This window comes from Trichechus manatus, unplaced genomic scaffold, assembly GCF_000243295.1.
Source record: "Trichechus manatus latirostris isolate Lorelei unplaced genomic scaffold, TriManLat1.0 scaffold00003, whole genome shotgun sequence".
In the NCBI taxonomy this organism is placed as follows: Eukaryota; Metazoa; Chordata; class Mammalia; order Sirenia; family Trichechidae; genus Trichechus; species Trichechus manatus.
Genome location: NW_004443939.1, coordinates 36,725,218 through 36,751,071, shown reverse-complemented (window position 1 = coordinate 36,751,071; position 25,854 = coordinate 36,725,218). Strand labels below are relative to the sequence as shown.

Genomic DNA, 25,854 nt, shown 5'->3' with positions numbered 1-25,854 from the left:
TTCCCTAGTTAATCATTGGGTGACTTTCACCCCTTCATGACACTGAAAGGACATGTTGCCCTCTTTTCTTGCCTTATTTCCAAGTTTTTGATGATTTTTTTAGAACACCAACAAAGAAAAAATAATGCTAGATCTTTGCTAACTCTAACAACGGATAAAGTTTTCTATATACAACATAAAAGCCTGAAAGAAACTATCTTATAGGAATTGTTGATTTGTACAAATTTAAAACTTAAGTGAAAAATTGAAGAGTGACAGCATTACTGCTAAATTTTCTAGCACTAGAGTTCATTGTTTGTATTAAGCTCATTATTTTTATGATGCTGGAATCAATTCAGACCAGCCCATTTTACATGCTCAGTAGCCATATGTCGTTAGTGGCTACCATATTGTTCATGCTACTCCACACTGCAGTATATAATTTCTGATTCTTAACTGCAATTGATGTTTGAATCTCCTGCTCATTTCCCTAAGCAAAACTCACATTCCTACAGATTCACTATACACAGTGCCCTCAGCTTAATCTTTCACTTTTCATTAATTCATGCCTTTGCTCAGCCTTTGCTCATACCATTCCCCACCACCAAAAATGGCCCTTTCTCCTCACCAGTGTATCACCTATTCTTCAGGGCCCAATTCAAATATAGTTCCATAATCCACTATTTGAACTAATTAATGTTTGATTTTTGAAAACCAGTCCTTCACACTGCCAGCCAGATATGGGACAGCATACCATAATCAGACACATGACTATTTCTGCAGTGAAATGTATGAATGTTCAGATTAAGCAAAATAAATCAAAACAATAAGTAGACTCAGATCAGATAAGACATTGCCACAACATAAATTCAGATTAGGTCAAGTTTGCCACCAAATGAGTTGTGAAAAACTGTTTTCAGAGCCATGTAGTCTGTAGAATTGTGGTTAATGGTTTATGAACATACATTACTTCTCCAGTGAAGCCACCCCTAGTTACTCCAGCCCATAGGGTGCCTGCTTCTATGAACTCCTTTAGTACTCACCTGTGTAGTTATTCTTTCCTGCTTGATATTGTGAGGTATATTATCTCCTCAAGCGAATATAGTATCCCTGTGAATAAGGACTTTATTTTTATTCTATTTATTATCTTTCACAGTGCCTACCACTCTACCTTTTACAGAATACACTTTAATATTTTATTTTCAAATCTTATTTTTAAAAGTGTTTCTAAAATGATTAAAAGCCTTGAGTAGAAAAAAGTAATTTTGATAAATAGGTCGCTGTAAGTTGGAATCGACTTGACAGCAATGGGTTTGTTTTTGTTTTTTAGGTAACTATTATTTGAATGAAAATAGAAGCAATACTACGTTTTATAAAAATGTTATAACCAAATAACTGAATTTTCTGAGCCTTTTTCTAAGTTATGACTATATAATTGCATTAAAAATGAAAATGAAAGTGATGTTATGAGTAATCTTGTTTGAAAAACAGTCATTTTTTGCAGCTGTATGTTCTTTATTGACAGGGAGAAGTAGGAGATCCAGGAAACATTGGAAAAGTTGGTGAAACAGTAAGCTTATTTTTATGCCCCTACTTTTATTTTTTTAAACATACATAAACAATTTTAAGACTCATTGCCCATAATCTTGGCTTATAAATTCAGAATACTTCTTGTACACTACAAATTTAAGTTCAATTTGGATGTTTCTATTGACAAACCAAACCTAACATTGTTCATTCTTAAAAAGCTATAAGTTATTAAATCATAAGTTTAATAGTTTGAAGGTAATTTTTCTTTAGATTTGAAAGTTTGGAATAAACCAAGAGATAATTAACTGGAAAATATAATTCCTTTTCTCAAATAAAGTTTGACTTGTTTAAAGTTGCATTACTGTGGAAGAAGGAGGTTTCATGCTGTATTTTAATCAGATGTTAGAAGTAATTTTATTTTCTATAGCAGGGAATCAAACCCACTGCCATCAAGTCAATTCCAACTCATAGCAACCCTATAGGACAGAGTTGAAGTGTCCTACAGGGTTTCCAAGGCTATTAATCTTTACAGAAGCAGACTGCCACATCTTTCTCCTGTGAAGTGGCTGGTGGGTTTGAACCGCTTACCTTTTGGTTTGCAGCCAAGCACTTTAACCACTGTGCCAACCAGGGCTACTTTAGTGGGAAAGCCAGCTAAAATATTCTCTAACACATGTACCCACGTAACACATGTAAAGTGGTAAATTAATCAACACAATTCAAGTGAGTTTATTTACAGAGTGCTGGGTTAATTGTCATAAAGCAAGTGATACCATTTGATAGCTCCAATGAGCAAATTCATTTATCTTAACCTATCTTATGATTTAAATAAAAATAAAAATTTCTACAAAACTCTTTGGTAAGCTTAAATAATTAAATGATTATATTTTCTAGTTTTTTAGTAAAACAACCAGTATTTCTGGTAGGCTTGTTTTTGTCATTGCTGTTTTTAGGTGCTGTGAAGTCAATTCCAACTCATAGTTACCCTGTGTACAACAGAATGAAACACTGCTCAGTCCTGTGCCATCGTCACAATCATTGCTATGCTTGAGCCTATTGCTGCAGCCACTGTGTCAGTCGATCTCATTGAGGGCCTTCCTCTTTTTCACTGACCCTCTACTTTACGAAGCATGATGTCCTTCTCCAGGGACTGATCCCTTCTGATAACATGTCCAAAGTATGTGAAATGTAGTCTTGCCATCCTTACTTCTGAGGTGCATTCTGGCTGTACTTCTTCCAAGACAGATTTGTTCATTCTTTTGACAGTCCATGATGTTTTCAATATTCTTCGCCAACACCACAATACAGAGGTGTCATTTCTTCTTCAGTCTTCCTTATTCATTGTCCAGCTTTCACATGCATATGAGGTGATTTAAAATATCATGGCTTGGGTCAGGTGCACCTTAGTCCTCAAGGTGACATCTTTGCTTTTTAACACTTTAAAGAGGTCTTTTGTAGCAGATTTGCCCAATGCAATGCATCATTTGATTTCTTGACTGCTGCTTCTATTGGTGTTGATTGTGGATCCAAGAAAAATGAAATCGTTGACAATGTCAGTCTTTTCTCCCTTTATCATGATGTTGCTTATTGGTCTAGTTGTGAGGATTCTTGTTTTCTTTATGTTGAGGTGTAATCCATACTGAAGGCTGTAGGTAGTCTTTGGTCTTCATCAGTAAGTGCTTCAAGTCCTCTTCCCTTTCAGCGGGCCAGGTTGTGTCATCTGCATAATGCAGGTTGTCAATGAGTCTTCCTCCTTCGTATAGTCATTAACTATTAATAAAAATAGAGGATATATTTAATCTTAAAAGATCATTGCCGCACGCAGTTAATCCTGAGTCACTAGAAGGTGAACTTTTGTTCTTTTCTTTGCTGAGAAGGAAAGCTTCCATGGAGCATTTTCATCAATGAAGCATTTCAAAGCTTCTCATTGAATATGACTGTAACTTATATTTCCTTAAGGTTAACCAAAGAAATTAAATTCTGTAATTTCTGACTGATAAATTACTTAAGAAATATATATAAACTAGAGTTAGTAGCCAAAGTTAAAATACCAGTGAAGAATATTTTTTCTTAACAACTTCCATATCAAACTTTTAAATGTTACTTACTTAATAATATTGGACTAGTTCCACGCAGTTTAAGAATCAATCGCCAGTAGTGTCCACAAAGGAAACTGGCCGTCTTGGCAGTTAGTGGATTTCTGTCACTGGGAGGAAAATAAAATTTATTATCATTTGCTACATGCCAGGCATTATGCTAAGTGATGTTTCATATTATGATATTTCATTTATTTCTCAAACAATTTTAAAAGACACATCTTGTTGTTCCAATTTGAAAAATGAGGGAACTGAAGCATAGTAAGTAACTTGTTCAAAGTTACATATCTGATAAATTGCTGAGCTGAGATTTAAACCCAGAGCTTCAAACTCAATGTCCGAGTCTCTCTGCATTATATCATGCTGGGAATGTTTCAATATTAGTTGGACAGCCGCTTGGCCTAGATATAGTAGAGGAGTATCAGATAAGTTTTTGAACAAAAAGACCTTTCCAATGTTGAAATTCTATCTTTCTCGTTAAGGATAGGTGATAAAAGCTTTTTTAAAAAATTTAGCGATAAGCCACATAAACCAGAGACTGCATCAGCCTGAGACAAAAAGAACTAGATGGTACCTGGCTACCACCAATGACCGCCCTGACAGGGAATATAACAGAGAGTCCCTGATGGAGCAGGTAAAAAGTGGGGTGCAGAATTCAAATTCTAGTAAAGAGACCAAACTTAATGGTCTGACTGAGACTGGAGGAGCCCCAGAAAGCCTGGCCCCTGAACTCTCTGTCAACCCAGAACTAAAACCATTCCGGAGGCCAACTCTTCATACAAAGATTGGACTGGACTATGGACATAAAATGATACTTGTGAAGAGTTTGCTTCTTAGCTGAAGTAGATACATGACACTAAATGGGCAGCTCCTGTCCGGAGGTAAGATGAGAAGGCAGAGAAGGTCAGGAGCTGGTTGAATTGACACAGGAAATCAGGGGTGGAAAGGAGGAGTGTGCTATCACAGTACAGGGAGAGCAACTAGGGTCACATAACAATGTATGTGTAAATTTTTGTATGAGAGACTACCTTGAACTTCTGAGGTGCATTCTGGCTGTACTTCTTCCAAGACAGATTTGTTCATTCTTTTGACAGTCCATGATGTTTTCAATATTCTTCGCTGTCACTTAAAGTACAACAATAAAAAACAATTTAGTGACTATATTGAATTAATTAAAAAATTTAAATTCCTAAAGTATATTTTTGGTTCTCAGAAATTCTAAGCTTTTATCTTGTTAATTTCAGTCTTAGAAATATAGTTTATCTAATGCAGAGTTGTGTTGCCAACAAACTGTCAAGAGATATGGGAGGATACGGTTGCGCTTTATGACATCAATCTTGTAACTTTGAGATATCCCACCTTGATTGTAGTAGCTAGTTTTTACTTTGCTCAAACCATTTATATAGTCATTTAATGGCCTTTATTCAGATCTCTTCCAGTTTTGTTTCTTTCTAGACTTATACCAATTAGAACCTAATTTGTAACAAAGCATTCCAAGCACAGCAGTCCCATCTATGTTTCATGCCTGTACACCTCTTGCAATCATTTACTACATGCAAATAATTAGTTTGTGTAAATGTGCCCTAAATGAGTCTTTAATCTCAATTTAATCTCAATGTTCCCTCTTCCCCCTTATTTCTAGCTTTCCATACCTCATGAGTAAATCTGAAATTATCCTACCATAATTGCCATTCCCCCATCTGAGCTTTCTAGGCTGGAAGTATTTGAAGAGCTGTAAAGGAGAAAAGAAAGTACTTTTTCAGTATTCCTTAAGAGACCAGAATTAGAATCAGTAGGTAGACATAAGAGACCAGCTTTTGGTTTAGTGTAGACAAGAATTTTTTGGTACTTAGAATTTCCAACACTGAAGTAGGCTTTTCCGTAGAGTGATTCAATGCCTCATTATTAGAAAGTTTGGAAGAGTATCTTCAATCATTTACTCATTAGATGCTTATTGATTGTGCTAGGAAAATCTATTGAACATATGGTTCCTGCCTTTATGAAACTTAGAGTCTATTGGAGGTTTGACAGACATTAAACAAATAATCACATAAAGAAATACATAATTATAAACTGTGATACATTCTATAAAGGAAAAGCTTAAGAGATTATTACAAGCATATCAAATTTAGATTTAGGAGATGAGGGAAGAACTCCATGAGGAAATGACATATGAGATGTAACCATAAAGAACAGTAAAAGTTAGCCAGAGAATAAGGGGGAGAAAGAACATTCCTGAAATATGCAGTATAGTATAATGGCCATGTTTGCTGCTTACCTTACTTTAGAGAAATTACTTAATTTCTCTAAATATCTGTTTCTCAGCAGTAAAAGGAGAAAAGTAATAACTACCTCAAAGAGTTTCTTTTGAGAACTAGGCATGACAATGCACATAAAGCCCTTAGCATGGTGCCAGTCACATAGTAAAAACTTAATAAATCTTAGCTATTATTGTAATGGTAGTGGTTATTGTCATATGTGATGATCCTAAGTGGAAAGCATTTAGCTCTTTGAGGAACTGAAAGAAAACCAGTGTGGCTAGATCTTGAAGAGCCAAGGGAAAAGTGCATGAGATGATACTAGTGAAGGAGATAGGAGTCAGATAATCCGGGGCCATATTGAGTATTTTGGACTTGATCCTAAGGTTGATGAAAAGCCATTAAGGTATCTAAATAAGCCAATGATATGATCCAAATTTGCATTTTAAGATCACTCTGGTTGCAGTGGACTGGGAAGTTGGAACATGGTTGTGAGGAGCAGAATTAGAAGAGGATAACCAGTTAAAGTGCTCTTGCAGTAGTCTGAATGAGAGAGAAAGATAAGAGACCAGGGTGCTGGCAGTGGAGGTAAAGAGAAGTGGGTGTTTGGAAATAGGGTGCAAAAGAAGGAAAGATTCTACACAGTCCTTTGGTAACTAAACTCATGTTGAATTGTCAGGAGCATTCTGGAAGCAAAGGTATATATGATGTCTAAACATCACTGCAGTTCTAAGAATCTATGATTCTTTTCTAAGAATTTTAATGTTGCTAGTCTTCCTCTTACCAGCCAGTTTGGCTTCTTTCCCCTGTACCTTCTCTAGTTTCATTATTTTGTTCTTGAGTTGGAGAAAACAGAACCACACTAAGTATTTTAAAGCCAGTGGGTCTACGGCTTTTCCTTGAGTGGAATAGTGACTTCTCTTGTGTTTTCCTTATTTTTGATGATACTCAAAACCTTGAAGATGGTTTTTTTTTTTTTTAATCTATAACAGAAAACTGGGGATATCTTTGGGAAATAATCAACAGTGACTCTGAGAGTCCTTTCCTGGTCTGTTATTTTAAATATAAAATTTGGAATTTTTTTTTTCATAATGTTCTTGATTACATTAAATTTCAGTTGCTATTTTTCTGCCTGCTTGAAGAGATTCATATTATTTTCCTATAGTCTGGCCACTTGGTTTCTGTCTTAAAAGATAACCCAATTGATTTGTATTTTACCTCATTTACTCCTTAATTTATCAGTTTACCAAGACTGGATGAGTAATCTACCGTGTCCTTTCTGTTTTCCTACCTACCCTCCTTTCATCTGCTAGCCTATAGTAAAAAAACAATGGAAAGAAAGGAAGATAAAAGGCCATGGATAATTCTCAAAATTAAGTACTCCACTTCTCCTTACAAAAGCTTTAGAATCATAGAGCTTCTGATGGCTGATTTCAATATGGATTACAACTAATTCATTCTAGACCAAATGGGGTGGAGTCAGAGGAGGGAATAAAATGAAAGAAATGTATTTATTGAAGACCTATTAATAATCTTGAAACAACATTTGTAAAATCAATCTTCTCATATCCATTCTATAAATGAGGAAACTGAAATTTAATGAAGTTGTATAATGTGTCTGTTATAGATTGAATTGTGTCCCCCAAAAATATGTGTTGTAAATCCTAGCCTCTATGCCTGTGGCTATAATCCCATTTGGGAATGGGTGGTCTTTGTTATGTTAATGAGACAGGATCAGTGTAGGGTGTATCTTGAGTCAATCTCTTTTGAGATGTAAAAGAGATTAAACAAGCAAGCAAGAGAAGCAGAGATGGGGGAAGCTAGATGCCAAACCACATGGAGATCTCCAAGGAACCAGAAAACAGAAGCTGAAGAGACAAGGACTTTCCCCCAGAGCTGACAGAGAAAGCCTTCGCCTAGAGTCAGCACCCTGAATTCAGACTTCTAGCCTTATAAACTATGAGAAAATAAATTTCTGTTTGTTAAAGCCATCCACTTGTGATATTTCTGTTACAGCAGCACTAGATAACTAAGACAGAATTTGGTACGGCAAGAGTGGGGTGCTGCTCTAACAGATACCTAAAATGTGGAAGTGGTTTTGGAATTGGGTAATGGATTGAGGCTGGAAGTTTTTAGCCTTGGTGACCCAGTGGTTAAAGTGCTCAGCTGCTAACTGAGAGGTTGGCAGTTCGATCCCACCATTCACTCTGTGGGAGAAAGATGTGGCAGTCTGCCTCTGTAAAGATTAACAGCCTTGGAAACCCTATAGGGCAGTTCTACTCTGTTCTATAGGGTCTCTATGAGTCAGAATCAACTGGGCGGCAGTGGGTTTAGGTTAATAGTAAAAGCCTAGATTGCCTTGAAGAGACTTTGGTAGAAGTGGATGTCAAAGGCAGTTCTGGTGAGGACTCAGAAGGAAGTGAAGAGAGCTATAGAGAAAGTCTCTATCATTTTAGAGAATACATATGGCGGCAGCAACGGATTATTTCTAGAAATGTGGACATTAAATGTACTTCTGGTGAAACTTTAAAATAAGATGATGAACATGTGATTGGACAGCGGAGGAAGGGCAATGCTTTTTATTCAGGGCCAAAGAACTTATCTGAAATATGGTCAAATGTTTGGTGGAAGGTAGAACTTGTAAGTGATGAACTTGAAGAGCTGGCTGATTGAATTTCTAGGCAAGACCTTAAAGGGGCCATGTGGTTGGTTTCTACTTGCTATTTATAGTAAAATGGAAGAGGAAAGAGATTGACTTAAAAATGAGCCGTGCAAAATGAAATCAAAACTTGGTGAAAGATTTGGAAGATTCTAAGGACATGTGTCCTAGAATTTTCACCAAGGACATGGCTATGTAAACTTTTGTTAAAGAGATTAAACCTGTGACTGATGGATCTAACCAACTACCACAGCAGAAAACCCATCAGCTTAGATTGAAGGGGACAGAGAAAGAATGAAAGGAGAGAACCCCGTCTGCCTCTTGGAATTCTACAGGCAGGAAACAGGCCAAAGGATCTACATCTGTTGACCTCTAAGAAAAGAACCATTCCTGGAGCAGCTTAGAGATCAGCAGAACTCTTGGAAGGAACATGGGAAGCAGGGCCTTCTTGGTTTCAAAGGATGGTGCCACGGTCTCCTGGATCTCAAAGAGTGATGCCACAGCATCCTAGGTTTCAAAGAGTCAGATCTTCACCAACTCGGTACTGGAGTATGGGAATGCCATTAACGTGTGACAGGTGATGGGGCCGCCACCCAGAGCTGAGGGAACAGAGCTGCCATGCCCGAGGGACAGAAAACCAGGACCTGCCAGGGCCAAGGGAGTGGGGGTCACTGCTCATATGGACTAGGAGAATGGGGCTGCCCAAATACGAGGGAGCAGCGTTCCCATCCATGTGGGCCTAGAAGGTGGAGTTGAAGCCCAGGGCCAAGGCACTTCCACCCAGAATCCAGAGGGCATGGTCAACACTCAGAGTCTAGAGGGAGGGGCCATTGCCCAGATGATCTCAGATAGAATAAAAAACCCAAACCCGTTGTTGTTGATACTTTGTGCCTATTCTACCATTGGACTTTGGAAGCAGATAACTTGTAGATTTCACAGGTTCACACATGAAGGGTAATTTTGCCCTAGGATGGAATATGCCTAAAGTCTCACCCATGTTTGATTTAGATGATTCATAAGATGAGATTTTGGACCTGGAGTTGATGTAAGACTTTTGGGCTGATGCGATGAGGTGAATGTGTTTTGCATGTGGCAAGGCTATGAATTTTGGGAGACCAAAGGGTGGAATGTTATGCATTGTGTCCCCCAAAAATATGTGTTGTAAATCTTAGCCTCTATGCCTGTGGTTATAATTCTATTTGAGAATGGGTTGTCTTTGTTATGTTAATGAGACAGGATTAACGTAGGGTGTATGTTGAGTCCATTTCTTTTGAGAACTGTAATAGAATAAATTTCTGTTGTTTTAAACCACCCAGTTTATAGTACTTTGTTACAGCAACCAAAAGCATCTAATACAGATTTTGGCACCAGAAGTGGGTTGCTGTTGTAACAAATATCTAAAAATGAGGAAGTACCATTGAAATTTGGTAATGGGTAGAGGCTGGATGAGTTTTGAGGCACTTGACAGATTTACCTGAAAAGATGGTAGAAATATAAATGTTAAAGGTGCTTCCAGTGAGCCCAGAAATGACGAACATGTTGTTAGACACTGGAGGAAAGGTAATCCTTGTTATAAAGTGACAGAGACTTAGGTGAATTTTGTTCTACTGTTTAGTGGAATGTATAACTTGTAAGCAAGGAACTTGGATATTTAGCTGAGATTTCCAAGCAAAATGTGGAAGGTGCAGCCTGGTTTCTCTTTGTTGCTTGTAGTAAAATGCAAGAGGAAAGAGATAAATTGAGGAAGCAGCAGTTTAGCAAAAAGGAACAAGAACTTGAAGATTTGGAAAATTCTCAGTCTATCTGTATTGCAAAAAATGAGAACGTGTGCTCTGGAGAGAACACCAGGATATGGCAGAGCAACCATTTGCTAAAGAGATTAGGTGTGTGACTTACAGATCCAGTCAGCCATCTCAGCAGAAATGCTGCCAGCTTGTACTGAAGGGGAAAGACAGGATGAAATTAATGAAGGCTGTTGGACTTCGGTGGTATTACAAAAAAGAAACAAACCTATAGAGCTACTCAGCTGCTAACATATGTTATCCTTTAAGAAAAGAGGGCATGGGCCCTGGAGTGTGGGGGCCATGCCCTCTTCAGTTCTACAGGGTGGGGCTGCTGCCTCTTCAGGTCCAAAGGTCAGGGCTCCCTCAGCCCAGGGAAGCGCAGAGGCCAACAGGACTTCGGCAGACTCCGGGTCTGACAGGGCCTCTGCATGCCCAGAGGCCAGGGCTGCTGGTGCCTCTGTGGGCCCAGTGGGTGATTGAGCCACAGGTAATTGTTCTCAAGACTTGAAATTTAATGGAATTTGCCCTACTGGGTTTCACACCTGCTTAGAAACTGTGACCCCTTTTTTGCCTTCCAGTGTCTGCCTTTTGGAATAGGAATGACTATCCTGTGCCTGTCCCACGATTGTATTTTAGAGGCAGGTGACTTGTTTTCTGTATTTCACAGGTCCACAGATGGGAGGAATTTTTCCCCAGGATGGACTATACCTACAGTCTTACCTGTACCTGAAGTAGATGCCTTAGAAGATGAGATTTTGAACTTTCTGAGTTGATGGTATTTACATAAGATTTTAGATATAGAGCTTATGCTGGAATACTTAAGGACTTTTGAGGAAGCTGAGACAAGGTGAATGTATTTTGCACATGGGAAGAACCTGAATTTTGAGGGCTAGAGGACAGACTGTTACAGGTTGAATTGTGTCCCAAAAAAAAGATATATTGAAGTCTTAACCCCAATGCCTATGAATGTGACCTGATTTTTTACAGACGTAATTAGGTAAGTAAACATGAGGTAATGCTTGTCAACTATTACTTTATAAATAAGTTTTTCAGTAGTAAACAAAAAAGTTTCATCTAGGAAAATGGGATCAGCAAATTTCTAATATATTATGACTGGTATCTTTATAAAAAAGAAGACGACACAGACACAGAAAGACACAGAGAGAAGGTGGCATGTGAAGACAGAGGCAGAGATTGAAGTTATATTGCCAGAAGTAAAGGAACACCTGGGGCTACTAGAAGCTGGAAGAAACAAGGAAGGATTCTCCCCCAGAGTCTCCAGCAAGCACATAGACCTGCCAACATCCTGAATTTGGTCTTGTAGCCTCCAGAACTGTGAGAGAATACATTTCTATTGTTTTAAGCCACTTAGTTTGTGGTAATTTTTTATTGCAGCACTAGAAAAATAATACAAGACTCTAAGTGCTACACTGTGGTTTGGGAAGTGATTCTCAGAAACACAGGCATTTTAAAAGTCATTATGTTTTACAGTCTTGTATTTGGCATTTATAATCTTTGAAATGTGTGCATAGCATTACTTACCCAATTCAGAAGGTGTAGTGAATTAGTGTCACTTTAGTAGTATTTCTGTGAAGGTGTAGAGATTAGAAGTGAGTATAAATAATTAGTAACATCAAAAGGGAAATACAGAAAGTTATGTGGACATATCACTGGATATGAACAGAGGAAATATATGATATTACAGTTCCAGATGAAGTGAAGGAAAATAAATTCAAAAAGACAACTCCTACTATGGTGGTTAAATTTGTGTTTCAACTTAGCTGGGCCATGAGTCTCAGTGGTTTGGCAATTTGCCAAAATGATGTAGTTTGGCAGTTATGTAATGATATAATTTGTCTGTTATATAATGATATAGTCATCCTCCATGATGTGATCTGATGTGATCAGCCAGTCAGTTGTAAGGGGAGTTTCCTCAAGGTTGTGGTCTGCATCTAGTATATATATGGACATTTCAGCAAAGATTGCTTGCTTGCTCTGGATCCTGCATCCAGCCTGTCATCATCTGACCTCCGGTTCTTGGGACTTGAGCCAGCTGCCCATGTACTGCCTTCTGATCTTGAATTCAACAGCCTCTGCACCCTGTAAGCCAGCACCCTGCTGTCTGACCTTCCAATCTTGGGTTCATTAACCCCTGCAGCTACGTGAGTCAGGAGAGGCCTCCAGCCTGACGCCTGGCCCAGAGATTTGGGACTTGTCATCCTCTGCAACCATGTGAGCCATTTCCTTAAGATAAATCTCTCTACATATCTGTATATCTATATCTATCTACAGCTGTATCTATAGCTGTATATATCTATAGATAGATATTGATATTGATATACATGTTGCCCTGGTGGTGAAATGGTTAAGAGCTCAGGCTGCTAGCCAAAAGGTCGGCAGGTCAAATACACCAGCCATTCCTTGGAAACCCTATGGGACAGTTCTACTCTGTCCTGTAAGGTCGCTATAAGTTGGAATCGACTCGACGACACACAACAACATATATATACGTGTATATATGAATGAATCTATATATGTACATATGTATATATATACATATATACGTGCATATATACATATATATACATATATAGATAGATAGAGATATACACACACACACATATACATATACACATGCTTCACTGGTTTTGCTTCTCTAGAGAACCCAGCCTAAGACATTTGGTACTAAGAGTGGTTCCAGAGAAACAAAATCATAAGTGTGAGTTTTCTCAATTGGTTCTCAAATCTCACTAGTTTAAAGGTGCTGATGACTCCGCCTCCAGTAGTAGAGGGTGCTGCTAATCCATGGCATGAGGTGACAATATTAATACGCAAAATATCACCACCAATAGACCAAGTATTGATGAGAAATGAGGCTCTGGGTGATCACATGTTTAATACTTTTCTTCAATTTTGTCAGAATCACAAGGATAGGGAAGCTTGTTGGTTGGTCCTACTTTCATTAGACAAAGTGATGAAAGAAAGAGATGAGTTCAGGGCTTCAGAATCACAACTCCAGTGCCACATAAAAGACCTGAAAATTGCCACTTGCGCCCTGAAAGAAAGCTTCATCTCTTGTAGTAACAGTGCTGATCTTGCCAAAAGCCAAACTCCGAGTCTCATCATAAGAGAGGTCAAATTACAACACCAATTGAATTCCCAACCTCTAATGGTGTTTGACGTTAAAGTGAGGTCATTGATTGGGAAGAAATGGGCTCCAGAGACTTGGGATGAGGACATGTGGGGAGACAATCAAGAAGCTGGGGACACTAGGCCCTAAATTCTATTGAATCACTTCTGCCAACAGAACCAGCCCTCTTACTCCCATTTGAAGAGATCACTCCAACTCTATCTGCTAAGCCACCCTCCCTAGTAAAACCATTATCCCTTACACCCCCATCTAATGATATTCATCCAGAAGTGCCTGAAGAGTCTTTGTCTGAGATATCAACCTGGGGCAGTGCCTGGGAGTTTTCCAGGGCGTCACCTGAGGTAGATTACAAGACTTTGCTAAATGTTACCAGAACCCACTTCCACCACCCATTTTCACTTTTAGACCTATAACTAGACTTAAGTTATAGCAAGCCCCAAAGGTTAAGTACACAGTGTGACCCAGGTGGAGGTGCGTTACACTCCAAAGGAACTACTTCACTCTTCCAATACGTACAAAAAGAAACCTGGGGAATATGTCTGGGAATGGTATTAAGGGTGTGGCATAAATGTGCAAGGAACATAAAGTTGGATTGGTCTGAGTTTATTGATAAGGGCCCACTGAGCATAAATTGTTCATTCAGTGTTTTAGCTCAAGAAGTTAGGAAAGGATCTAGTAGTTCGGTTGGTTTTCTGAAACATAGATTACACAGTGGCCTACACTAAATCAAGTTAAAGTACCTGACCTGCCTTGATATACTATAGAAGGGAAATTGGTATACTATAGGGAAATTAGCATGTTAGAGTGGATTTATCAGATTTATCAGCCCTGAGGACACCACTTTTACTACAACGGTGAGGAACAAGTTTCTGAAGGGAGCCCCAGCATCCTTGAAGACTGCTGTGATTGTTATTTTATGTAAGTCAGATTTGACAGTGGGAACTGCACTAACTAATTAAGACACCTAACGACAATGAGGATGATTGGACCCCGTGGTGGTAGGGGCCAAATGGCAGCACTCAGTGGTGAAGACAAGGTGGGTGTGGTTACTGCAATGGACAGCAGAGTCAAAGCAGTACCCAAAATAGTCTGAGTCAAATGGACTTATGGCATTGACTGCTTAGTCATGGTGTCCCTAGGAGTGAAATAGATAGGAAATCTACTAAATATTTACTTGATCTGTGTAAATGGATGAATTCTAGGTCAAGTGAATGGCAGTCTAACTCAAATTGCCAAAATAGAAAGTCACGGCCCCTCAATCAATTCCCAGACTTGAGCCAGTTTACAGACCCACAATCTCTTTAATGAAGGGGAGGCTGGATCCCCTTGAGGAAGGACCACACTACACTGCCAAAAGTTTATACTGTTAATCTTTCCCCAGCCTTCCCCAAAGTGATCTATGGCCTTTTATGAAAGTAACTGTTCATTGGGGAAAAGGAAATAATTAACCTTTTGGGGGATTACTGGATACTGGCTCTGAATTGACGGTAATTCCAAGAAATCCAAAACATCACTGTGGCCCACCAGTCAGAGTAGCGGCTATGGAAGTCAGGTTATTAATGGAGTCTTATCTAAGTTCATCTCACAGTGGGTCCCTGAACCCATCCTGTAGTGATTTCCCCAGCTCCAGAAAGCAAATTGGAATAGATATATACCCAGCAACTGGCAGAACCCCCACACTGAATCCCCGACAAGTGGAGTAAGGACTATTATGGTAGGAAAAGCCAAGAGGAAGGCATTAGAACTGCCTCTACCTAAGAAAATAGTAAACCAAAAACACCACCACATTCATGAAGGAATTGCAGAGATTATTGCCACCATCAAGGACTTGAAGGATGCAGGTGTGGTGATTCCCACCACATCCCCATTCAACTCACCTATTTGGCCTGTGCAAAAAACAAATGCATCTTGGAAAATGACAGTGGATTATCATAAACTTAACCACGTGGTGACTCGAATTGCAGCTGCTGTTCCAGATATGGTTTCATTGCTTAAGGAAATTAATACATCTCCCGGTACTTGGCATGCAGCTGTTGATCTGGCCAGTGCCTTTTTCTTGAATCTGGCTTGGAAGGAACACCAGAAACTGACAAGGCAACAATATACATTTACTGTCCTACCTCAGGGGTGTATCAACTCTCCAGCCCTATGTCATAATTCAGTCCACAGGTACCTTCATCACCTTTCACTTCCACAAGATGTCACAGTGGTCCATTATATTGATGACATTATGCTGATTGAACCTAGTCAGAAAGAAGTATCAATGACTCTGGATTTATTCATAAAACATATGCATGCTGGAGGGTGGGAAATTAATCGCACTAAAATTCAGGCACCTTCCACTTCAGTGAAATTTTGAGGAGTCCAGTAGTGTGGGGTATGTCAAGATAGTCCTTCTAAAATGATGGATAAGTTGCTACATCTGGCCCCTCCTAAAACTAAAAAGGAAACATAATGCTTGTTGGATCTCTTTGGATTTTGGAGGCAGCATATCCCTCATTTGGATGTGCTACTGCAGCCTATTTATCAAGTGACTCAAAAAGCTCTAGTTTTGAGTGGGGCCCAGAACAAGAGAAGGCTCTGCAACCGGTTCAGATTGTGTGCAAGCAGCTCTGCCACTTGGGTCATATGATCTGGCTGATCCAATGGTGCTTGAAGTGTCAGTGGCAGATAGAGATGCTGTTTGGAGTCTTTGGCAGGCCCCTATTGGTGGATCACAGCGCAAACCCTTAAGATTTTGGAGCAAAGCCATGTCATCCTCTGCAGATAACTACTCTCCTTTGGAGAAACAGATTTGGCTTGTTAGTGGATCTTAGTAGAGACTGAACACTTAACCATGGGCCACCAAGTCACCATGCAGCCTGAGCTGTCCACCATGAACTGGGTGTTGTCTGACCTACAGAGTCATAAAGTCGGATGTGCACAGCAGCACTCCATCATTAAATGGAAGTGGCATATATGAGATTGGGCTCAAGCAGGACCTGAAGGCACAAATAAGTTGCATGAGAAAGTGGCCTAATTGCCCATGGTCTCCACTTCTGTCACATTACCTGCCCTCTCCCAGTCTATACCTATGACCTCATGAGGAGTTCCTACGATCAATTTACTGAGGAAGAGAAAACTCATGCCTGGTTTATCGATGGTTCTGCGTGATATGCAGGCATCACTCAACATTGGATAGCGACAGCACTGCAGTCCATTTCTGGGACCTCCCTGAGGGACAGTGGTGATGAAAATCCTCCTAATGGGTAGAACTTTGAGTAGTAGACCTGGTTGTTTACATGTTTTGCAAGGAGAAATGGCCAGATGTGCGATTTTATACTGATTCATGGGCTGTGGCCAATGGTTTGGCTGGATTATCAGGGAATTGGAAGGAACATGACTGGAAAATTGGTGACAAGGAGCTATAAGGAAGACGTATGTGGATAGACCTCACTGAATGGGTCAAAGAAGTGAAGATATTTGCATCTCATGTGAATGCTCACCAAAGGGTGACCTAGGCAGAGGAGGATTTTAACATTCAAGTGGATAGGATGATGCATTCTGTGGAAACCTGTCATCTTCTTTCCCTAGCCACTCCTGTCATTGCACAATGGGCTCATGAACAAAGTGGCCATGGTAGCACGGATGGAGGTTATTTATAGGCTCAGAACCTGGACTTCCACTCTCCAAGGTCAAGTTGGCTACAGCCACTGCTGAATACCCTGTCTGCCAGCAGCAGAAACCAACACTGAGTCCCCATTCCTTAAGCTGATCAGCCAGCAATCTGGTGGCAGGTTGATTACATTGGAATGCTTCTGTCATGGAAAGGGCAACATTTTGTCCTTACTGGAATAGACCCTTACTCTGAATACAGATTTACCTTTCCTGCACACAATGTCTTTGCTAAAACTACCATTCATGGACTTACAGAATGCCTTACCCACTGTCATGGTATCCCACACAGCATTGCCTTGGATCAGGAGACTCAATTCACATCAATTGAAGTATGGTAATGTTTCCATGCTCATGGAATTCACTGGTATTACCCTGTTCCCCGTCATCCTGAAGCATCTGGCTTTATATAACGATGGAATGGCCTTCTAAAGACATAATTATAGGGCCAGTTATGTGGTAACACTTTGCAGGGTTAGAACAGTGTTCTCCAGGAGGCTGTACATGCTCTAAACCAGCATCCAATATATGATGCTGTTTCTCCCATAGCCACAATTCACAGTTCCAGGAATCAAGGTGGGGGAGGGGAGAGACCGGAGCAGTACCACTCACTATTACCCCTAGTCACCCACTCACCAAATTTTTGCTTCCTCTCCCTGTTACCCTATGCTCTGTGGGTCTAAAGGTCTTAGTTCAAAGGGAGGAATGCTCCCACCTGGAGACACAACACGGATTCCATTGAACTGGAAGTTAAGAATGCCACCCAGCCACTTTGTGCTCCTCATGCCTCTGGATCAACAGGCAATGAAGGGAGTTACCATATTGGCTGGTGTGATTGACCCTGACTATCAAGAGAAAATTGGATTGATGTTGCATAATGGAGGTGAAAAGGGTATGTCTGGAATACAGGAGATCCCTTAGAGTATCTCTTAGTACTACCATGCCCTGTGATTAAAGTCAATGGAAAACTATAGCAACCTAATTCCAGTGTGACTACTAATGGCCCAGACCCTTCAGGAATGAATATTTGGGTCACCTCACCAGACAAAGAACCACAACCAGCTGAGGTGCTTGCTGAAGGTAAAGGGAATCCAGAATTAGTGGTGGAAGAAGTAGTTCTAAATACCAGTTACAACCATGTGACGAATTGCAAAAATGAGGACTGTAACTTATGAGTATTTCTTCCTGGTATGTGTGCATCAAATATTTTTGTTTTCTTCACTCATATAAGCTATAAATGGGGCTAGTGTGTTTTTGGTTGTATGCATGTTACTTTTATCATGTTAGGTGCAAGTATGACTGTAATTGTCTTTATTTAGGGATTGTTTAAGGAGATGTGTACAGGTACCAACTTGACAAAGGGTGGACTGTGATGGTTAAGGCTGTGTGTCAACTTGGCTGGGCCATGATTCTCAGTGTTTTGGCAGTTATGTTATGATGCAGTTTGGAAGTTAATGTAATGATGTAATTTGGCCATTATGTAATGATATATTCATCCTCCATGATGTGATCTGATGTGATCAGCCAATCAATTGTAAGGAGAGTTTCCTCAGGGGTGTGGCCTGCATCCAATATATATATGATGTTCTGGCAAAGCTCTCTTGCTTGCTCTGGATCCTGCATTCAGCTCGTCATTATCTGACCTCTAGTTCATGGGACTTGAGCCAGCTGCCTGCTGTATTGCCTGCTGATCTTGGATTCAACAGCCTCCATAGCCTGTGAGCTAGTGGCCTGCTGTCTGAACTGCCAGTCTTGGGTTTGTCGGCCCCTGCAGCTACGTGAGTCAAGAAAAGCCTCCAGCCTGATGCCTGACCCACAGACTTGGGACTTGTGAGCCTCTACAACCATGTGAGCCATTTCCTTGAGATATATATATGTATATAAAACACTGATTTTGCTTCTCTAGAGAACCCAGCCCAAGACACCAACCAACCCACCACTCTCTGAAAAACAGGTATAATAAACTCCAAGGTGAGCTATTACTTTAGAAATAAGTTGTCAATAGTTTTTTAATAGCAAACAAAAGAGATATATCTAGGAAAACAGAATCAGCAAATTTCTCAGTACAGTTGAGGAACTTACAAATGTGTAAAGATTTCTGGAACATTTGTGCCACTAGACATACTATTTTCCTGACATTTGTGATATCTCATTGTAAAAAGGAAGTTACTAATAAAATAACAAACACTGTACTAGATGTGGTCCTACCATACTTTTTTCTGTAGCTATAAAAGTTAAAAAAAAAAAAAAACCAAACCCGTTGCTGTGGAGTAAATTGTGACTCATAGCGACCCTACAGGACAGAGTGGAACTGCCCCATATTGTTTCCAAGGAGCGGCTGGTGGATTCGAACTGCCGATCTTTTGATTAGCAGCTGAGCTCTTAACCACTATGCCACCAGGGTGTGGGAAAATGAAGACCACAGAAACGTGCTCATATTACAAAACAAAACAAAATATCTTTTAGAAGGCATGAGAGGTAGACCAAAATTATATCATATGTAAGTAGCTATTAAGGGGGAGACCTATTAAAATGAAAAAAAAAATCATGTTTAATTATAAGATAAAAGCTAAAAGGCAAAATTTCTATCTAAGAGGGAAATGAATGATACACATGATGTTATGCTACAAGCTAAAAACACAGGAGGTAATGAAAGCCAAGCATACCTAGGACATAAAAAGGCCTATATACCTGCTTTTATAATCAGTGTATTTTTTTCTTATCCTCATTAAATGTGCATTTTGTGACTATAACAAGTGAAATATTCTAGGAAAGGAATAAGATCCCACATTTATGGAGTGATATAGAGAACTAAATGTTTATCATATATATGTCGTTAAAGAGTAATAAACAGGAGTACTCTTCTTAATCTAATAAAGTTTCTTAGAATAACAATAAGCTAATTCTTCAAAGGAGCCAAACTAAAAGAGAAATTAAAGTGGATCTTTGTGCTTCCAAATACAGACAATAACAGCAATGTTTCTCAAATATGAACATTTAGTATGCTCACGGCCAAGTGATGATAAGCCTGTTAGCCTTCAGACTAAGGAAACATAAACTTGATCACTTTACCTATTCTAGAATTGATAAAAATAATAATTTTTTTATTCCCTCTGGTTTTTAAGAATTTACTCCTAAGGATTTTTCTTTTTAAATTGTATTCAAGATAATCCTGTATTTGAGTCTTTAACATTCAGATTCAGGATTCAAATAGGTTTAAAGGTTATTGTTCTGTGATTTGAAGTAAATTAATTTTCTGCAAGTATGTGTATCATGTTTTTCTTATTATACATTTATATTTCTGTGTTTTGAAAGGATATTGTGATTTTTATAGCCAACAAAATTAAAGACACAGGTAAAACTTATTTATTTCATTTATTTATTCTATCTTTCAAGAAAACACTTATTGAAATACTGTGTGATAGATATACAATTAAATAAGACTTGGCCCTAAGGTGGTTTATATCTAGGAAATGAGAAAAACTTATACATATAATTTTTTCAAAACATGAGTTCGGTTAAGACTTATGCAAGATGCTCTAAGAAGTAAAAATTGTTTTGGCACCTAGTATGAGGACATATGGAAGTCCCTGGGTGTTTTGCAAACGGTTAATGTGCTCAGCTCTATCCGGAAGGTTGGAGGTTTGAGTCCACCCAGAGGCATCTTCAGAAGAAAGGCCTGGCGATCTACTTCTGAAAAATCAGCCATTAAAAACCTTGTGAAACACAGTTCTGCTTTGACACACATGGGTTTGCCATGAGTCAGAACTGACTTGACAGCAACTAGTTACTGGTAAGGACATGTATGTTGATAGAGAAAATCTGTCTTTGGCTAAAAACATGTTACTGTTTTCTTAGGGATGTTACAAAGTGGTAATCACAGCTTCTGCGAAAATGGCAGCTCTAAATTTCTATACAGAAGAACCTTACAGGTGGCACTTTGTTAGGAAGGGGCGCTAAGAGACTTCCCTTGAAGTTGTATGTGCATAGGAATTGCGCTGTTTTCATTCATCAATAATGCATGATTTTATTTATTTAGATATTTACACATCAATAATAATAGAAAAGATTTATAATTATGTTTTTATGCTAAGGATATATTAGACAGAGAATGCATCGCTTGCTTATATCAAAGTAAGGGGATGAGTTGATGGAGATAGTGGCAAGGGCCAGGGTAATGGTGCTGCTTTGGGCCACCTGTTGGCCCTACCACTTTTACAGAAGGTGATAGCAGAATTGGAATCTGAGAGTAAGGCTAGTGAAAAATCTTTGTGATTCTGATTTTGAAAAAATACTTAAGTCTTACCTAACAAGTTTACTAAATTCCAAAACCAAAGGGTTACAGACGTTCTAGAACAGGGCTTAGCAAACTTTTTCTGTAAAGGGCCAGATAGTATGTATTTTAGGATTAGTGGGCTGTACAGTCTCTCTCACAGCTACTCAACTCTTCAGTGCAGCCAGAGACAATACTTAAATGAATGAACATGGCTGTGTCCCAATAAAACTTTATTTAAATAAACAGACGACAGGCAAGATGTGCCCTCCAGGCTTTAATTTGCCATTCCTTGTTCTAGAAAGTAATACTTTAGGATGCACCAGTTTTTATTAAATGAGTCTGCCATATGTGATTCTGCTTCATTAGTCTTTTATCATTAACAAAAAACAAAAAACCAATAAACATAAATATGATTTTTTCAAGTTTTACTTTCAAATCAGAAAACAGTTTCAAACTAGCAGACAAATTGTGTTGTTAGCATTCACTGATTTTTTTGTACTGAGTGTTAACATAATGATTTAATTTGCATTTATATGTGAACCACGTGTATCCAAAGTACTCTACTGGAATTTATCATTTTTTCCTTAACAAGCACATAAGAGTCTTACTAGGAAATATTTCCCAAGAATAATGAATTCTGTTCTTTACGTGCACATGTTCACTAGAAACATTTTTCTGAATATTGTACATGTTTTTGGAAGACCTATTTTAAGAGTCAAAGCAGTTCCACATATTAAATTTCAATGAGTTTTTCTTTCAATATTTTGGAAAAAGTTCTAAGGGAAATATATTAAACTTGTATTTCTCACTGGAGTTAGATATTTTGCATTGGTAATCTGTCTTCTGTTTATGAAACATCTCTTTTTTCATCAATTTGAAAAAAAGAGCCTGATAGGGGAGTACCACAGCCATTTTTGTTCAAAAGGATATATGGAACCTTTAATGCTCTTCTTTTGATTGTAAGAAAAGTGATTAAATGAAATCTGGATTTTATTTTAGCCGTAAACACAGCCAGCTTTGTTTTTCATAGAAAACTTTTATAAGTATGAAATCTTTTCAATACGTCAGTTCCAGATGGAAAGATAGTGGCTGCTAAGATACAAGGTTTACATACTCTATTCTTCTTTCTGATTAATAAATTCTGGAAAAACTATCTCTTTGTGAGAAAATATATGTTCCTCTAGTGTGTTAATTACATCCTTTGAAATAAAATCAAATTACAGTCATTAAGATCAGGAAAGACCTAACTGGTACAAACTCCTCCAAATTGGGGCAAGGAGGACCTAACAGATTATCAGGGGAAGAATGAGTCTGTAGAGGCCTTAAGAATATAGAAAGTAAGAATTCTCACCTTGACCTTTAAGACCCCCTGAAATGTATCCCTCATCTATCTTTACAGTTGTTATTTCCTATACTTCCCAATCTACCCTCTATGGTCTAGCCAAACCAGGCACTCATTATTCCTTAAACATAACTCACTTATGGATGCCATTGTTTCAGGCTGTTGCTACTATCTTGAAAGACCTTCAGTTTTCCTCCATCATTGTCTATCTAGCTTCGAGTTTCAGGACCCATCTCAAACTGCCCAGAGTCTTTTCTGATCTCCCTTCCCAGTTACATTTGATCACTTCCTTCTTTAAGTCCTTCAGCACTTTATCTACATTATTATGGTCCTTAGCATATTTTGAAGGAGCCCTATTGGCACAATGGTTAAATGCTCAGCTGCTAACCAAAATGTCAGCAGTTCAAACCCATCAGCGGCTCCATGGGAGAAGAGACCTGACGATATCCTCCCGTAAAGATTATAGCCTAGGAAACTCCATGCGGCAGTTCTACTGTCATATAGGGTTGCTATGAGTTGTTATTGGCTTGACAACACACAACAACAAGAATTATATTTTGCTTTGTATCATGGTTACTTACTAACTTGAAGTATTCCTATAGAAAGCTATCTTTCATAGTACTGAACACATGCCTTGTATATTGTATATTAGCAATAAGTATATGTTGGATTGAGAATATTAAGAAATGAAAGATAGTTTTTCTAGTATATTTGTTATTGGGTGTATCCTTAGAGGACTTTAGTGTACTTGACCTAAGTCTGAAAATACAACAGTTTCTTGTGAGGCAGTCAGAATAAGGAAGAACATTTCAATGAGAGCAACAGCATGAGAAGAAAATGTACAGAGGCATGAAACATCTGGAGTGTTTGCAGAACTGTATCGTAAGTGGTTCAAGATGGCTGAATGTAGATACGGCCCAATGGGTAGTAGCTTGCCTGTCGCCTACTACTTAACCGTAATGTCTTTCCCACCTAAACTAACTCACAAATACCTATTCGTCTTCCACAAATAAGTTCAAGGATGGATTGGAGCTAAAGAAAGATCAATAATGAAGTTAACATAATAAGTAAAGGAGAGAAAGTTATGAAAAATATTAAGGAGACAGAGTAAAATTCTGTAAACTCAGGGACTGTAACTTATATACAGGTACTGCCTTACAATATCTATTCAATAAATATTTGTTGAAAGATAAATGATTGAGGAAGAATCTATCTCAATTCCCTTTCAAAATGCCCTATCCTTCCTTTTCTATGTATCTAAATCTTGTCTGTCCTTTAAAGCTGAGCTCAAATGCCACCTCCAGGAAATTTTCCCTAAATCCCTCAGCTGAAAATAAACTTCTCTCCTGTTACATTTTATTAAACATAATAAAAAATAAAACTAAACTTGTTGCTGTTGAGTCAATTCTGACTCATAGTGACCCTATAGGACAGAGTAGAACTGCCCCATAGGGTTTCCAAGGAGCAGCTGGTGGATTTAAATGCCCGCAGTTTGATTAGCAGCCTGATCTCTTAACCACTGCACCACCAGAGCTCTGTTAAACAGTAGTTTGTGGTATTTAACACTTTTCTTCCTTGTGTGTTAGATATTAGTATATATCTCTTGACTCTCTTATTTGATTACAAATGCCTCGGAGGCAGATCCATGTTTATATTCCTGTTTGTGTCCCTGATGTTATATGGCACAAGAGTCTTTCACTTACTAGCTGTTCAGTAAATGATTGTTGAATGACGTATCTAATTATGATTATGGAAATAAAATATCCGGGAAGTAGTATAACAAAGTAGATAAGAATAAGCAGTCTGGAACCAGGCTGCTTTCACAGTCTAGTGGAAGAGACAGATATTAAATAATAACCTAAATAGAGATGAAGAAACTGAAAAGATGAATAAATTGTCAAAAGTGGGTCAATTGTCAAAAGAATGTTAAGCAAAGATTTTAGAAAACCTCATAAATATTAAATGTGTCAATTCTTTGTATTTTTAATGTTATCTGTCTTATTCAACAAGTTTTTTTTTTTTTGTAACTCTTTAGTTATTGTGGCTATATAGTGTGAGAATACAGAAAGACATGATCACATCCCTCTCCTCTAGGATCATAGAGTCTCAAAAAGTAACAAATTCATAATAGGAGAGACAGAGAATAATAGTGAACAAATTATGATTAGCTACCAAAAAAAATATGTTAAGAAAATTTATTAAGTAAAGAGGATCAGAGTAGTGCCAGGTTAAAAACCAAAAAAAAACCAAGCCTGTTGCCATCAAGTCTACTCCGACTCATAGTCGTGACCCTATAGGACAGAGTAGAACTGCCCCATAGGGTTTCCAAGGATAGCTAGTGGATTCAAACTGCCAAACCTTTTGGTTAGTAGCTGAGCTCTTTAACCACCACACCACCAGGACTCCAGTGAGAGGTTAGGGTGGTTTAAAATAGTTAAGAAGGCATCCTGAAAAAGTTAGGACTTGATTTAGTTCACAAAGAGTGAGAATAATAGATGGAATATTCTAGTCACAAGACATGCATTCAACTTCATGGAGTAATTGATATCTTAAAAGAATGATGGGGGAATAAAAAGGAATAAACTATTTGAAAACATCTATTTAAAAAATCTAATGTCCTGGGGAAAAAATAAACACAATGAAATAAGTTCTTAACAGCATATTTTTCAAATTATCTATTTGAATTTCATACTGTCAGAACTACCACAGACAGCTGTGGCATACATGCCTGACAAGCCCTGTGAAAATTTTTGTTAAAGAGAGAAGTGTCTGGGGGAAGCTTCCATGGACTGCTCACAAAGATGAAATACTCTGAAAATAATTTTATTTTTAAAAATATAAGGAAAAAGTTTACAAATGATTATCAGCCTAGATTACAACTTTCCCATTTCAGGAAGCAGTAAATTTTAATGCCTTTTAAAAAGGATATCAAACTGACATGCCAACTGAAGTTGAATCAGTTACATTGATTAATAAAAATATTTTTTTTTGTATTTTATTGTACTTCAGGTGAAGACTTACAGAACAAATAGTTTCTCAAGAAACAGTAGTACACGTGTTGTTTTATGACATTGGTTAACAACCCCACAACATATTAACCCTCTAAATTCTCAACCTTTTTTTTT

At 38.3% G+C, this 25,854-nt stretch overlaps 1 protein-coding gene across 2 annotated transcripts in view; it reads left to right on the top strand.

Annotated features, from left to right (window-relative positions):
• Positions 1-25,854, top strand: part of COL24A1 (collagen type XXIV alpha 1 chain) — a 421,541-nt gene that overhangs the window by 195,484 nt on the left and 200,203 nt on the right. For both annotated transcript variants that reach the window (XM_023731663.1, XM_004369122.2), the window contains exon 24: positions 1,505-1,549. In XM_023731663.1, the coding sequence (XP_023587431.1) occupies positions 1,505-1,549 (45 nt within the window). The remainder of the gene's footprint in view (positions 1-1,504; positions 1,550-25,854) is intronic.